At 40.0% G+C, this 15,357-nt stretch overlaps 3 protein-coding genes across 5 annotated transcripts in view; all 3 read right to left on the reverse strand.

The window, feature by feature from the left end:
- LOC115150485 (homeobox protein Hox-C6) overlaps nucleotides 1-15,357 on the reverse strand; it is a 59,886-nt gene that overhangs the window by 15,471 nt on the left and 29,058 nt on the right. The window lies entirely within an intron of this gene.
- Nucleotides 6-2,864, reverse strand: LOC115150483 (homeobox protein Hox-C4a-like). The gene is made up of 2 exons (XM_029693835.1): nucleotides 1,603-2,864; nucleotides 6-1,036 (listed from the first exon to the last, which is right to left on the reverse strand). Exons 1-2 carry the CDS (start codon nucleotides 2,039-2,041, stop codon nucleotides 645-647), a joined length of 831 nt encoding a protein of 276 aa, XP_029549695.1. The 5' UTR covers nucleotides 2,042-2,864; the 3' UTR covers nucleotides 6-644.
- Nucleotides 10,609-15,205, reverse strand: LOC115150486 (homeobox protein Hox-C5). The gene is made up of 2 exons (XM_029693847.1): nucleotides 13,380-15,205; nucleotides 10,609-12,413 (listed from the first exon to the last, which is right to left on the reverse strand). The coding sequence occupies exons 1-2, from the start codon at nucleotides 13,885-13,887 to the stop codon at nucleotides 12,199-12,201; spliced, it is 723 nt and encodes a 240-aa protein (XP_029549707.1). The 5' UTR covers nucleotides 13,888-15,205; the 3' UTR covers nucleotides 10,609-12,198.

Here is a 15,357-nt window from a genome sequence, read left to right on the forward strand (position 1 = left end):
AAACGTATTCTAAACTACTCGACACGGTTTTATTGAGCACTACGATTATCACAAAAACACTGAACTTATGTTGTTGCATTTTACAATGATCAATTAAAATAAATCTAAATCACAAAATGTAATCACAAAACACACTACCCTCACTGACTGCTTGATAAGAGGTTGTGCTGAAAAATAAATCACAACATTTCACTGATTCACATGTATTGCAAAATAAAAACTGGCTATTGATTCTGTCACCTCTGAGATGAACAGCCTAAATAAATTGATTACCCTAACATTATTTTTCAGAGAATAAATAAAACGATTGTGTTTGTATAAGTCTACTGACAGCTATGTATTCTGCCACAGGCAAATACTTTGATAATGTCTATTACTTTTCGTCAGAACAACTTACTAAAAAATAACAAAACATGATATAATAAATAAATGAACCCTGATAACCGTAATAATCCGTTGGTACAGTATCTGCAGTAATCCATGCTATATCACATGCATACTTGAATCACTGTGGACTGAGAAGAAAAACCCGTTTACGCACAAGAACACTACCGGAACAATTATATATATATAAAAAGAATATATATTTTTAAAATAAATAATCCGTTGTTTTTTCATCCTCTTTGTCAGATACTATTTTGTGTCTATAACCTTGTAATATCCTGGTCTCGTTCGACTACGGACACTCGAGAGAGTTCCTGGGAAGCTGGCACGGTGTCGGAGCCCACAGCACGCGGGTGAGTGCTGGCTGTTGTGGACGCTGTGTTGGACCCGGAGGTCGCGCTAGTGTTGGATGAGGAGGAAGATCTCACTTTCGTGTTGGGTAGCCTATGGTCTTTTTTCCACTTCATTCTTCGGTTCTGAAACCAAATTTTGATCTGGCGCTCGGAGAGAACCAGGGTGTGGGCGATCTCGATGCGTCTTCGCCGAGTTAGGTAGCGGTTATAGTGGAACTCCTTCTCCAGTTCTAAGACCTGCTGGCGAGTGTAAGCAGTCCTGGACCGCTTTGCGTCTGCTCCATTGTAATTGGGATTCGCTGAGAGGTTTGTAGAGGTCAGTAGAAGAGAGGAGAAAGGGAAAGGAAAAGAAGAAGAAATAGGAGGGAAGCAAGATTGGCGTGAATTGAAATATGAAAAGAAATAGCGATGTGAATGGAGAATGAAATCACTATTATCTAATCCCCAATAAAATATTTCACAGTCAGGGACTCGACTCGTGGGCTCTATAATGGGTAGCACTTTCTCCACTGCGAGAGAGCAGCTGAATTATTTATTCTACATTATATTTAAAAAAAAATCCTTAGCCCTCTTTTCCTCGCTCACTTTCTCCTCCCTCTGACACATACATAACAGAAAAGCCACATGGCAATACAACTGTCCAGACTAGTGCTTCCGCTATAAAATTTATGGCGGGTGTAATTGCCAATGCTGACTCGTAAATCCACATCATATGTGCCATTTCAAAGGGGCTGCTCTCTAAACGTACGTAGCACGAGCCGGTTATAGGCCAGGCGATATAGGTAAAATAAGGGTGAAAGAGGGGAAGAGAGAGCACGAGAGGTAGGGAGAGCGAGTAAAGAGAATAACAACACAGATTGCCTACCGATACTGACGTGGATTTTCTTCATCCATGGGTACACTACAGGCTGCTTAGCCAAGGCAGAGCTGGTGGGTTGCTCCGGGGCGGCTTGGATGCAGGCAGGCGGCGCAATCGGTGGGGTGGTAGGGGATGTGGGTAACAGTGGCAAGGGTTCACATGGAGATGTATGTGCCTTCCCCGCAAGCAGATTCCCCGAGTGTGTGAGCCCATGGCCGGTCTGGGGCTCGGGCTCGGGGATGCTTACACAGTTATACGGGCGCTCCTGGTAGGTCACTCGCGGAGGATACAACTCCTGGTGGTGATGCTGGTAGCCGGTGTCTCTCGTGCGGCTGTAGTATTCAGGGCTGTGTTCTGGGATGTAGCTATTTTGTGAATATTCCTCGCAAGGAGGAAATTTCGGATCGATGTAGCTAGAGTCCATCAAATACGAGCTCATGATCATTAATTTCTGGAGTGAAAAATAATTTTTCTACCTTTGTCGTTTTTCTGGTCCATAAAGCCCTCCTACTAGCAAGCGACCCTGTAAAGTTACTTTAACCACGTGACACAGCAGTCCAATGGCAGCTGGCGAGGTAGTTCCCGGATAAGGAACCAAACATTTATTCGAATATTTTTGTAGCCTTTGTGTGAGAGTGTTTTCTCGGCTCTTCGACCAAGATCAGCATTAAATGACTGAATAGGGCAGAAAGTGGCGAAGATCCGTTGGAGGCTATGTGAGGAAACAGACAGGCATAGATACACACATCTCAGGCAGGGACTGAGGAGAGCACAGGTATCGTGACATGACTCGGAAAAATATACACCAAAACAAACAGAACAAAGTAACAATGGCATTAATTGGTGTGAACTATGCGGTTAAGTACAGATAAACCACCCCATTCTTAAACCATGACAGCAGAATGCAATCACAATCACACCCAATGGCTAACAATGATAGAAAATAACATATATCTGAAGAAAAGGAGGATTTAGGGAAAACAGGACAACATTCTTACGATAACACACGTCTAATTAATTGGGCCGTATTGATCATTGACAAGCCAATCGTTTGTAGACCATTACGCACAGGGTCAATTCAACCATTCTATTCCAACGAGGATGATGCTACTACCAGTACAATGCTACTAATATGATAATAGAATACTTATAATGCTAATTTTCACGATATGAAGAGGCCAATAATTATACTAATATGCTTAATAGGCTATTAGGCCATTACTATCCTATTGTAGGCTTGTTATGCGTTCACTACTGTAAGTCGCTCTGGATAAGAGCGTCTGCTAAATGACTAAAATGTAAAACATGTAAAATGTTATAACAACAACAATATTGCCATTGCAATTTTTTAATCTTGTGTAAACCGAAGACTAGAATATAGCATTAGGTCGTGGTATTGGTGGTACAATAACAAGTAGTTGGCAGCTGTATTTGCACTGGACTAGCAGTTATGGCTGTATAATGACCCTATGAGTGATAATGGCCTGGCGAGTTGCAGACGGAGTCCCCCTCACGATCTATATCAGAGAGACTGAGAGCTGAACCTCCAGGTTAACTGTCTACTTCCTAAATAACAGGCATCATTGCCGTGTCAGTTTTTATTGGATAAAAATAAAAACGACACATAAAAGTTAGATTGGCTTATTTATTAGAACCCCCCTTGTTGTTTGAGTTTTATTAGGCTGTAAATGCAGTAAATCAATCGCTTCAAATGATGCCCGCTCGTACGCGCGCTTTACGGTTTCCTAGATCATTCTCTCTCCAGGTTTCTATCTCGCTCCGTCTCTCCCACTCTCTCTCTTTGCGGCCCCACCTCCCCTCTCCTCCATCTTCCAAAGGTTACACGTTTGCTTACATCCATTGAAGCATTATCAGATGTTCTTGATGGGCTACTACGTTCTAACACAGAGGTATTGAAATCGCCCATATATTCCCGTAGAGGCGAATTTGCGGTTGTTAATTGTAAACACAAATTCGGTTCTACAGGGTGCATATAGACGACTTGAACTGCATTCCAATGCTGCAAGCTGTGATTGGAAATAACTGTTAATAAATCCCACTCAGAATAATAGGTAGGCCAATGTCATGCGGACATATTTTAGAGATAGCACGTATTCAGCTCGTAGAAACTTTCTCACAGACTAGCGTGTAGGTTATGACGCGTCAATACACATAACACACCACATAGTGGCCTATATCTTGAAATATGTTATAGGCTATTAATGGCTGCACATGATGGTAAAGTGTTAATAATTATATAGAATTGAACATTTCTGTCATCATAGTGTCATCTAAACATGATGCACACAAAAAACCCAAACAGTTGACACATTTCCGCAACACACTGTGAGACGCCGATAGTGTCTATTAGACCCATAAATTACTAAGCAGAGGCAAGATTTAAATCTTTCATTGCACAAAATGTATGCCTTTAGCTGAATGTCCTATGTTTGGCCTACATCTGGAATGTATAGGCTACACAAAGGAACTTCGAGAAGTAGCCAAAACACACAACAAACAAGTGAATATGCATGCGCAAAAGTCAAATGTATAATCAAATGTCATTCAACATTTCCCTGAATATAACCTTGCGGGTACCCCTTCCTAATCATAAATATTCAGTTTGGAAAAACGGAGGACACAAAGCGGCCACGTGACAGTAGAGATGAAAAATAACTTTCTATTATCCCCGAGGTATATTGTGTTCTTCATTACCATACTGACCGTTGGGTAACCCGAGTGTGGCGCGCTGAACGTACTCAATAGACTATGCCTATGCAAGATATCAAAAGTGAACTCCCCAGAAAAAATACATTGAATATAAGCTACAATGAAAAAATATAAACCTCAAGAGCAATAACAATATTAATATGAAGAATAACAGTAATCAACATTTTCAAAAATAAGTAATATGCCGTCGTCTATGTGTGTTTATTTCATATTTGATAACCTTAGTCTGCTTGATACGAATAGGCTAAGAGTCCCGTGACTATGAAGTTACTTCCTGTAGGCTTATGGGGGGGAAAGACTATCGTTTTATTTCCCATCCCCCACAGTCCTCTTTCTCTCTCATCCTCTCTCGCTGAAGGCTCATTTTAATACTAGTTAGACAGCTTGACTGGTGTTTCACCTCTTGCATTTGACTCGTTCCAATAGTTCACTGCCAAGGAGCTATTGATGAAGAATCACCAATGAAATTAGTCTCCACACAAATGCCATTTAGATCTGTTACCTCGTTCAATAACTGAGTATAGGTAGAGATGGAAAAAGTAACCCCTTGAGTAAACTAGTCTTAAATCGTGTTAGATTTTTATTATGGCAAAATGACGTTCCTTGAATCTATATGGGCTTTGTTGCAATATGTACGCTACTTCAACTCAACGCATACTTTTGGAAAACATCAGCACTACTCTGTCGGCATCCTCCACAATACCCCGGGTTTCTAGGTTTTATGCGGGGCAGGGACTATACATTTATCCATTTCTCTGAAACGTTGTGACTTGGTGGTGATACCCACTTGAAACACACTTTCAATTGATTGCAGTAATAGATCAACGACATGCCATTTTATTCAATCAAACAGACAAGGTGACTGAGCAGTCCTTCACCTGATGCCATAGCTTTCAGTGATAGAAAAAACAATAAGGTAACCAACAATGACATTCGCAGGTAATTGGCGTATTATGGATTAAAAATCCCAGGGCAAGGTTTTGGAATTTATTTTCAGTTCTCGTCAATACCGTTTGATCAAGTTGGAAGACTAAGGTACTTTCAAATTCTTCTAGTCAGGATGTTACAGCTCCCTGCAATAGTTTTCACCAAAAGTTATCTCTACAAGGCATAACCCCAGTTTGACAATCAAATGTGATAAGATACAATCAAAATGTTTGTTGCTTATGTTAGATGTTAGGAAAAAACAGAACATAGCCTCTGTCTATTCATTGCATTTTGATTAGTTTAAAAGTTCCTTCACATACACTACTTGAGATGTCTCATGTTGCCTACATTAAGGTGACCTCAGCCGTGCCCTCGCGCACTCAAATCAATTATACCCTGTGCTTGCACGAGAGTTGACCCCAAGGTCATTAGTGTGTGGCTGGCCTAGCAAGGACTGGTGTACTCCAGATCGATATTGATGACTCATCTTCAGAGATGATTCGTTTATATTGTGATCGTTTGTTAAAGCAATAAGCACATTATAATAGTGGGAATAAGGTTTGAATAAATATTAGAAATAAGTATTGAAACCCACCGAATGTAAAGCTAACGCAATCTAATCCAATGTTAAATCAAAAAAGTGAGGCTACTATATAAACTAATACGAAGTTCCGTTAACAAGCGTTGTAAAAGTAAAAGTTGAAGGGGACAGTGATTGTATTGGGGTGCAATAGCTGAGTGAGATGGTACTTGATTTGTGCTGCTACCATGTTGTGTTTCTACCATGTTGTTGTCATGTTGTGTTTCTACCGTGCTGTGTTGTCGTGTTGCTGCCTTGCTATGTTGTTGTCTTAGGTCTCTCTTTATGTAGTGTTGTGTTGTCTCCCTTGTCTTGATGTGTGTTTTGTCCTATATTTATGGGGACGAAATGAATATATATCATGGTAGGATTTTTTTGAATTGAGAGGAAGCCAGATCAGGAGAAATGTGACCCAGATGGGAGCTGTAATTTGATGCACATCATTCATTTTAAGGGGTAGTTTAAGGGGTTGTTGTTGTAAAAATGCAGTAAAGACATAATGTTATTAATACACATGTTTCAGAGTAGAAGTAATTGAGGTGGTACAACACTGATTTGAGTATCTGGTGAATTGATATGGACGTGCAACAGTATTGCAGCATTGTTAGAGGTAGCATAAAATGTAGACTATATCATAATCACAGTAATCATAAGTTTGGTGTGGGATCAGCAATGTAATAGTTTCAGAAGTGGGTTCTGTAGCCAGGCATTTGAAGTACATACAGCAATGATATATACTGCCTCTTAATTGTTTTCCGCATTAAGATTCTGAAAATGTGGACAACAGGATTTTGTCGTAAAATGTCATTTATTTCCCTAATGGAATGATAACTAAATAATATCCTAGTTATATGTGTTGCAAAATTTGAATCATCATATTTTCAAAGTAAATAGATACACTCTGCCTTTTTTCAATCATCAGAGTTCCCGCTTGCCTGAAATTCCACGATCTTTCTCTCCAAGTAGCGTGATAATTATTACTAAAAAAAAGGCCATCCTACAGGGGAGGCATACTTTCTACTCATAGGCCTATTTCCTTCCAGTTAAAAGGTCGCTATCGAGATCCGATATCAATTTGCTTTAGCTCCCACAAATAGTCATGGAATAGCTAGGCCTACCAGATCTCAAACGTGACCCAACTACTACTGACGTCATGCACCACAGATACATTGTCTCAGGCCTGATGTATTATTATTATTATCATTACATAGCCTACTATTCAATCAGCATATGTTTTAGGCTTATGTTACCAGGTTATCACCTTCCAGTCAATTGATAACCCTAATTAATCAGGTACATTTGAGAAAGAGAGAGCGAGAGAGATAAAGAAGATAAACAGTGATTATGGCCATGAAGACTGAGGCTGAGTGCTATGATCAAGTAAACATCACGCCAGCAGTTTTTTTTGCTTACATTTTACAACACTATAGCTAACATCCCCAATATGAACACAAAGGTTACACTTCTGCGAAACCTCATAAAACACTTAACATCTCCTTTTAGAGTCAAGATTATTCCGAATGTATAGCGGTGGCCTGTAGCGGTGGCCTGTAGCGGTGGCCTGTCTTTTTTAGACCTATTTTAATATTGAATATCACAGGTGCCAGTCCAATGTCATGTTAATGAGGCCATGAGTTGCAGCAGTCTGGTTAGAGCTGTCAATCGGACATGACGTCACGTGACCCAATCGTGACCCAATAAAACTACGTTAAATCCTGAGCAGTACACCGGCTCTGGCTCTGACTGTATCTGTCATGTAACAGTTTAATTCCAGCAATATTTAAATGCTTGTTGATATTCAATTTATTCATAAATTAGCTCTTAGGAACACGTGTCTACATTTCTTAGGCTACTGGTGAAGCCTAATCTAGGGTACTCAAGGTACAAATCACAACAAACATCAAACAAAGAATGAAACAAATCACCATTTGTGAAAACTGTCTATTGAACTAAAAGCAAGCCGCCATCTAACGTAAAACACAAGGAAACCACGAAGCCAACACAGCTGGAACTTTTTTAAGTTAAATTCAGAGGTCCGGAAAATTAGAGTTCCACAATCTGTTTCTGTGTTCAGTATAGGAGTCTCTAATGAATGAATGGGGTTCACGCGGTACTGGCAGGCATCACAGGGTTTAATGGTCCAACCTGTTGTTATCTCGGAGTCGCCTGCTCATCCAAGTCACACCAGATCCAGTGCTGTATTCGACATTCGCCCAGGAGGAGATGCCTTTAATACCGGCCACTAGGGGCAATGGTGAGAGCTATTACCATCAAGTATGCATGCGTCTTGCTTGGGCGTTGTGGATGGGGATGCTACTGAAGTCAATACTTAATTTGAAGTATGAAATATTTCCAAAAATTGTCAGCTGCAAAATTCACATTCACATTCGAATCATTATCATACACATTTTAAACACATTTTGGGTTGGATTATTCAGTACAATGATATAGGCCTAATAGAATTGCAGAGCAGTCTACAGTCGACATTGTATGAGCTATTGTCTCATACCAGAAGGTGCAAATAAACTATAACTAGCTCAAATTTTGGAGTCCTGGCATTCCCCCCACAATTAAGCAACAATTGATAGCCTACAATTGCCATGCTTTCATGTTTAATTTAATTTTGTTCTATGTTCAAGTTGCCTATGTATAAATGCAGTATAAATGCTGATTGCTGAATCAAAGCTGATTGACTGCCGGATCAACAAAAACATTGCAATGTTGAAGTCTAATTATGTAATGACAACCACACACATATACACACACGTCAGGAGAACTCAGGGGGCTTCCGATATGCTACACGCTACAGTAACTGAAGGAAACGCACATAGCCTATACTGAACTGTTAACCCCCACAGCATCACATTCATATCACACGCAACTAGTCTACTTTCAAAGGTCATCTGAGTTTAGAGAAAATGCCAACATGTCAAGAGCCTAATAGAGAACCATTAACGACAGATCACCAAGGCATTTCTCAGGCTAACATTAAATTACAGCATTCATTTAATGTTAGCTGGGTGTTACAAGGGGCAGGTGTCTATTTCATTAAAAAGCAAGAGAAACAAGATTATTAACTTACTGCACCGTCTGGGAACAATTTTCCGGAGTCGAACGATGTGAGTGCAGAGCATTGGGGGCTAGATAATCCTCACTAAACGCCTCATACCCCTCCGACCACTCAGATAAGAGGACCCAACAGCTGCGATTCACGACAGTTAAGATTATATATGATGTAAATATATCGAGGGCTGGTTTGTCAGCTCTCCCAAACCATAAAATGTACTTTAATGACATCACGTGTTCTCTGTGAGCCACTCAGGGTCAGCGCCCTAGGGCCTTCAGCATACACAACCTCCAAAAGTTTAAAAGTAAAAAAAAAAGACAGACGGAAACAAAAAAGTATCCAATACCAAATCCACCCTACTCCATGCCGTAAGCCTGCAACTGGCATATCCGAGAGGAATGTCAGACGCAGGACGTCCTGGGGAACTATAACCACAATAACATAGGGGTGAGTAATGTTTTTTTCATTCTCTCTCTCTCTCACGTGGAAGCAGGGGTTTTGAAGTGTAAATAGTGTTTGGGAAATATTGCACCAAGAAGTCGCAGAGGACTGCGTAGCTAGACAAGAGTTTTCCCTCTAGTCTAGTATAATGAAAAGGCTACTTCAAAAGTGAAAGGGCATGAAGAGGGGTGGGGTGGGGTTGTCCAGCACTGTTACCTGCCTGTGTTGATACGGTGTGATGGCGGCTCCAGCAGTTCCTCTTAAGGGGATTTACTTGGTTTCATACTGCTCCCGGCCCGGTGTAGGACACATCCAATGACATCATGGAGGCAAGGCGTGTAGGTACTATTCCAGGAACGACATGGTAGTTGACCCTAAACATTTAACCAAACTAGAATTCACTTTGAACAGAGGTTTTGAAAATGATCGATGCATCGGTATCAACTTTACAAGTCACGTTTAGTGGACGTTTCCATCCAAAGTGGCTCCTTAAATGTGTGTTTTGTGGAAATTTCTGTCAGAAACATAGATATGGACAACATGTGGAAGAAGTGTTTGGACCTGTTTTGAGTACAGGTAGTCGTGTGAACTGATTATTACGGATACATGATCGTTTCTGGTACAAGGTTACCGCTGATGGATCATTCAAAACATCTAAAGAAAACTTTAACATTATCACGTAAGTTTGGTAGGCCTAGATATTGTGTTGAATGTTTCTGTAAATAGCCTAGGATTAGAACGTATTTTAAAAGTACTTCAAAAGTTGAACTGCAGCTTGGGATTTTAATTAAAAGTTTACTTTTCCTTGGGAAACTGATATTCATTTCATCAACCTTGGGTGATTCATTTATTATTTTATCTAAGTGAACAGATTGGCTACATTCAGTGGAAATAGCGTTTTCTTATGTATTCAGGCTCAAGAGTCGTGCTGAATGTGCATCTGTTTCGTTAAACAATTGTCGTTGTTTGAGAGGTGTTAGGGAGAGCTGTAAAGTTTTATGATGCGTCAGGGCCATAAAGTTTTACAGGCATCCGTCTGTACTGTACTGTAAATAATTACTGAGGAAGTGGAGGCTGACAGAGAACTGGGATCAAAACCTGAGACCACGTTGAGAATTGCTAAGGGCCAAAGAGTAAAAAAACAGCCACTTCTTCTTGGAGTAATCAAACGACTACTGAATTGGCTGCACACAATTCCAGTGGGCCTATACCCTTATACTTCCCCACCACAACCCGTTTTCCCCGTGACATCGTCAAAAGACAGTGGTATGAAGCACATGTTCACCCATCTTTATTTCATTATTTAAAACACAAACATTAACGAATGCCTTTCTTCTCAAGATTTCAGTCCACTTCAAAGACAAAACTTCAGCTATCTAAACAAGGTGAGCAATGTAAAATGTAGGCTCTACCATGGTGCTGACTGTTCTAGATGAATGAATAGGCCATTAAATCATTCCAGTGCATATTGTTCCAGAGGATCAGCCCCCATTCTACCACTCAATAGATGAGTATTTCCACAAAGTGAAACTGGGATTTGACAAGAAAATGTGAACTGTAATATGTGAAATCGTTTTACCTACAAGGCCTTCAAAGTTTTCTTTGTGAGCAGTTATAACCATGCAGAGTATGAGAAAAGGTTGACATAACACTGTTTTGTGGCAGACGCTGGAAACGAGGGTGAGAAGGAAATGGTTTAATTGTTAGCTACTCATTGTGGACATGAGCCTCCTGCCTCATGACAACATTTTTGTGAACTCAACATCTCAAACATTGGGCAAATGAATTTATATTTTTCCATGTTCCCAAATAATGGGACATTTGCAGGAAATGTAGGGTGACCAGAACACTGGTCCACGTATTGCCCAATTATCAGCAGAAATCCTCTATTACATGCATTTGTCGTGTTTTACCAAATATCTTCTAAATTGTTCATAATGATTTGTCACAAATGTAATGCTGAGGCAAAAAAAATCTCATCCCATGATGGATCATACTTGGCACAATGAGTCAGATCTTATTCAACAATCAGGCCAAATTCCCCCAAATATGAATCTCCTGCCGACTGGCAAGTTGTATATTACAATATACCTTTCATATGAGGAAACCAATCACAGTATAAATGTTAACTACGAAATGTATAATAAGGTTTAATGTTTTATCGAAACTATTTAGATTGTACGAGTATCTCACTGTTCTCACGACACTGTTGCCAAAATCAACAATTTTACGTGGAATATTTCAAATACAATATCGTCATTGAGAATGATATAATCCCCGCAATTTACTACAATCTGCCTGTTACAGCTTAAGATCCCTGGTTGTTTAAACGGGCCTGATAAATACAAAATAACAAAACACAAACAGAACAGAAATATACAATAAGTTTGAAGAGTAGGCTAACTACAATGAATTTACCTTTCATGGTTGTGTTTTATATAAATTAATAGAAAACTCACACGGAGAAAACAATGGTGATAGTACTGTAGGAATAAGATAATATCAATAACATTCAACTTGAAAAGAATTGAAGGAAAAAGAGGGGAAGGGATGAAACGTTAAAATGATTAAAGTAACATTTTCTATAATGAATCTATTTCAAGCGTTTACATTCTCACAAGTTCTATAGGACTCTGTTGCACAAGTTCATATTCCAAGATATAAAATAAAACAGTACAATATTCAAACAAAATGACAGGTATATTACATCATCACATCCATAATCGAAGAATGTTCATTATTATCACACTGAAACATCGCATCACAAAAGTCACGGCTTGGAAACGGGTGGTGATGAGAGTCTTTGAATGTCATCTCAAACAGAAACGTTGATTTCGTTTGAAAATGCTCCCCTGTTTTAGATGGACTCTTTCATTTTAAGCTTTGAGTCCTTCTTCCACTTCATTCGTCGGTTCTGGAACCAGATTTTGATTTGCCTCTCATTCAGACAGAGCGTATGCGCGATCTCGATGCGCCTACGACGCGTCAGATACCGGTTGAAATGGAACTCTTTCTCCAACTCCAGAGTTTGGTAGCGCGTGTAACTCGTCCTTGACCTTTTGCCGTCAGCCTCTGTGGTGTAATTGAGAGAAAATGTGTGACCGCACTGGAAATGTGAATATTCATATAAAAACAGAGTAAACATTATCACTTAAAATATACCTTAACTTGTCAATGGACATGCAATGACTTGTAGCTTACAAATAGATACGAATGAATAGCAAAACACAGCCTGTAAGTCACTATTCTGTGACTACATCACCATGTCAATAGATGACTTTAAAGTTTTAAAGTTACTGTATGGCCTAATGAACGTAAGGATAGCTGGATGGCTGGATGAATGATCATCAATATAGAGCTGTATGAGTTATCAAAATGTGGCCATTCGGGTTTACTCAATGAAACTACAGTGATTGTATTACTATTAGGCCTATGACTAATAATAGTATTGTTATTATAATTAAATAGTTTTTTTAAACAATAACTAAAACAAGGGCAAGAGTCGTTACGGTTACAGAAATATCGTTTCTCCCTCTGAAGTAGCCTACGTGCCCTGTTGTATAACAAACAATAACTTACCAAGGCCAGTAGCCTATATACATCTTTTATTACATTAGAAACGTTCAGTTAAAGCGTATACAGTGAAATCCACAATCTCACTCTTCAGTTCAAATATCCTCAAAATAAGGATCATGTTTATCAAACTACGTTGTTTTGGTTCTAAATATAGAACGCACACATTGTTTGTTGAGGGTTTGCAGAGACTTGTGTCTCCCTTATCCAATTACCCTGTCATAAATTTGGACGCAGATCGCCTCTTCGTTGTGACAGGACAGTTTTACGAGCAATTGATGCCTTTGTCATACAATTTATGACTGCGAGTTTTATTATTTACGAATACGGCCTATAAAACTCATAGAAGAAAAACTGTGAATGGACTCAAGAGGGTAAAAAAGATAGAACACATGGAGGAGAGAGGGTGAGAGGGACACTTTCCCTTCTGTATAAAATAAAGCGAAAAGAAACATCAAACTTTACCGTGACCCATGTGTAGTTTAGTCATCCAGGGATATATTTGTGGTTGCTGCTCGCTGGTTTGTGGCTGAGTCGAATGGTTTGCTAGTGATACTGGCTGGACGGGTTGCAAAGTTCCGACTTTGATCTCTCCTGTTTGTGTCTTGCGGATGGGCATTTCGCTCAAATCTGAGTCCGTCACGGGTTTTCGACGATACAGTCCCAGATTTAGAGATCCCTGGCCGCTTGTCTGCTCGTTCATGAGGTGTCTCTGGGTAGAGTCTCCTGTGGAAGACTCTGGCCGTGGTGTAAGGTCGCCAGGATTGCCACGCAGCACAGCGTTCATCTCTCCCATGCCAATGGAACTCGAGGACCGTGGGGACGCAAATGACCCGCGGTGATCATGCCCTCCATAACCACTGTAGCCGGACACGTTGAGTTCGGGGTTAGATCCGTAGCCATGGTTGTGCAAAGCGAAAGCTGACGCATCGTGAGTTTGCTTAAACAATGAGTTGGCTACGTAAGAGCTCATTTCAAGAGAAAACGCTAAGGAAACGAAATGGAAGCATTTATACTGACTAAATTATTGCATTAAAGTTTTGACATAACGCGATAATTGTAAAATATGTACAGATAGCTGTTATAACGGTGTAGTATTGTTATTGCGTTTGCGATTGATTTGTAGCTCTTTTGAAGTTCATGGGGTTTTATCCTAAAAATGACAACGATTTATAGGTGGGGTATTTTTTTATTTTTTTATCCATTGCCCAAATATGGGACGTCTAAAAAGAATCACGTGCTCGTATCGGCCAGTCATAAATTTGGCTAGATCACATTTGGAGCTTATTAATGGCAATAGGAGAAACGCCTGATATCCGGGCATCGGGGACCCTGGTGGGGCACTGGCGGTGCAGGGCTGGACGGAAGGCGGAGAGCGTCACCTGGTGCCAGGGACGGATAAGAGCATAAAACACACAAGGGCATAGGGCACCTTCTACTTCTCCTCTCTGCCACACTATGTCTTGATCTACCTGGCAACAACTACACAGTTATGCGCAACGAGGCATGCGCGCACATAGAATATTGTTATTTCGTAGGATAGAAGTGCATTGATGGCCTAATCTTGCAGACCAGCTAATTGATTACCACCATAATCAACAATAGTCAAATTGCTCTATAGGTTTAAAATCAGCCGTAAAAGTGTAGCGTAGAGCAGGCAGTCGATCTCCAAACAATACAAGGTCAATTTTCAACCTCCTTTATAATAGAATTGTCAGGCTACATAATGTCTGACCACAGCTTTACGCGCAATTGTCAGAAGGGTTTCGCTATACTGTAAGTTCGCATTTTTTTTCACTTTGGCTATATGTTTTATATTGAATTGTATCTGGAATTGTTTTCTAACTGGCTTGACTGATCACTAGCAACACGTTTCTCGATATGGCAGGTATGGCAGAAATCGAAATAGTCGTGCATAAGTTTGAGTAATTGTATAGCCTACAACGACTCTTAGAATGATAATGCCAACATTATGATAATGCCAACATAATAATTCTCATAAGAGTAAATGAAACCCCAAGTTCTTTTTATTGAAGTTGCATCACTGGTTTATCTGAAAAGACAAAGGCAAACAGAATGTCCTCCGTAAACAACGGTAACATCGCCTGGCAATGGTTTTAAATGGCTTGTGTGTGACTGAGAAGAAGGCCTTTTAGTATTATGCTTGGTATTACGTTACATATAGGCCTACCTAATAACACGAATCACAACCATACAGTGTAAGATGAAATGGAAGTCTATTCAGACTAGGAAATTAGATAGGCCTCACAGACAGTGATTTTCTATCGAATTGTGTGTGATTTGCGTTTCCTCTCCTCTCCCCATCCACATTTTCCAATATTTCTGTAGCTATTTGAAATGACTAGCCTATTCAAAGAGTTCCCTGCATGGGTAAATTGAATTGCTTTAACTTCTCAGTGAGCCCTACCACAGAGAGCCACAG

Source organism: Salmo trutta, chromosome 16 (assembly GCF_901001165.1).
Source record: "Salmo trutta chromosome 16, fSalTru1.1, whole genome shotgun sequence".
Classification (NCBI taxonomy): Eukaryota; Metazoa; Chordata; class Actinopteri; order Salmoniformes; family Salmonidae; genus Salmo; species Salmo trutta.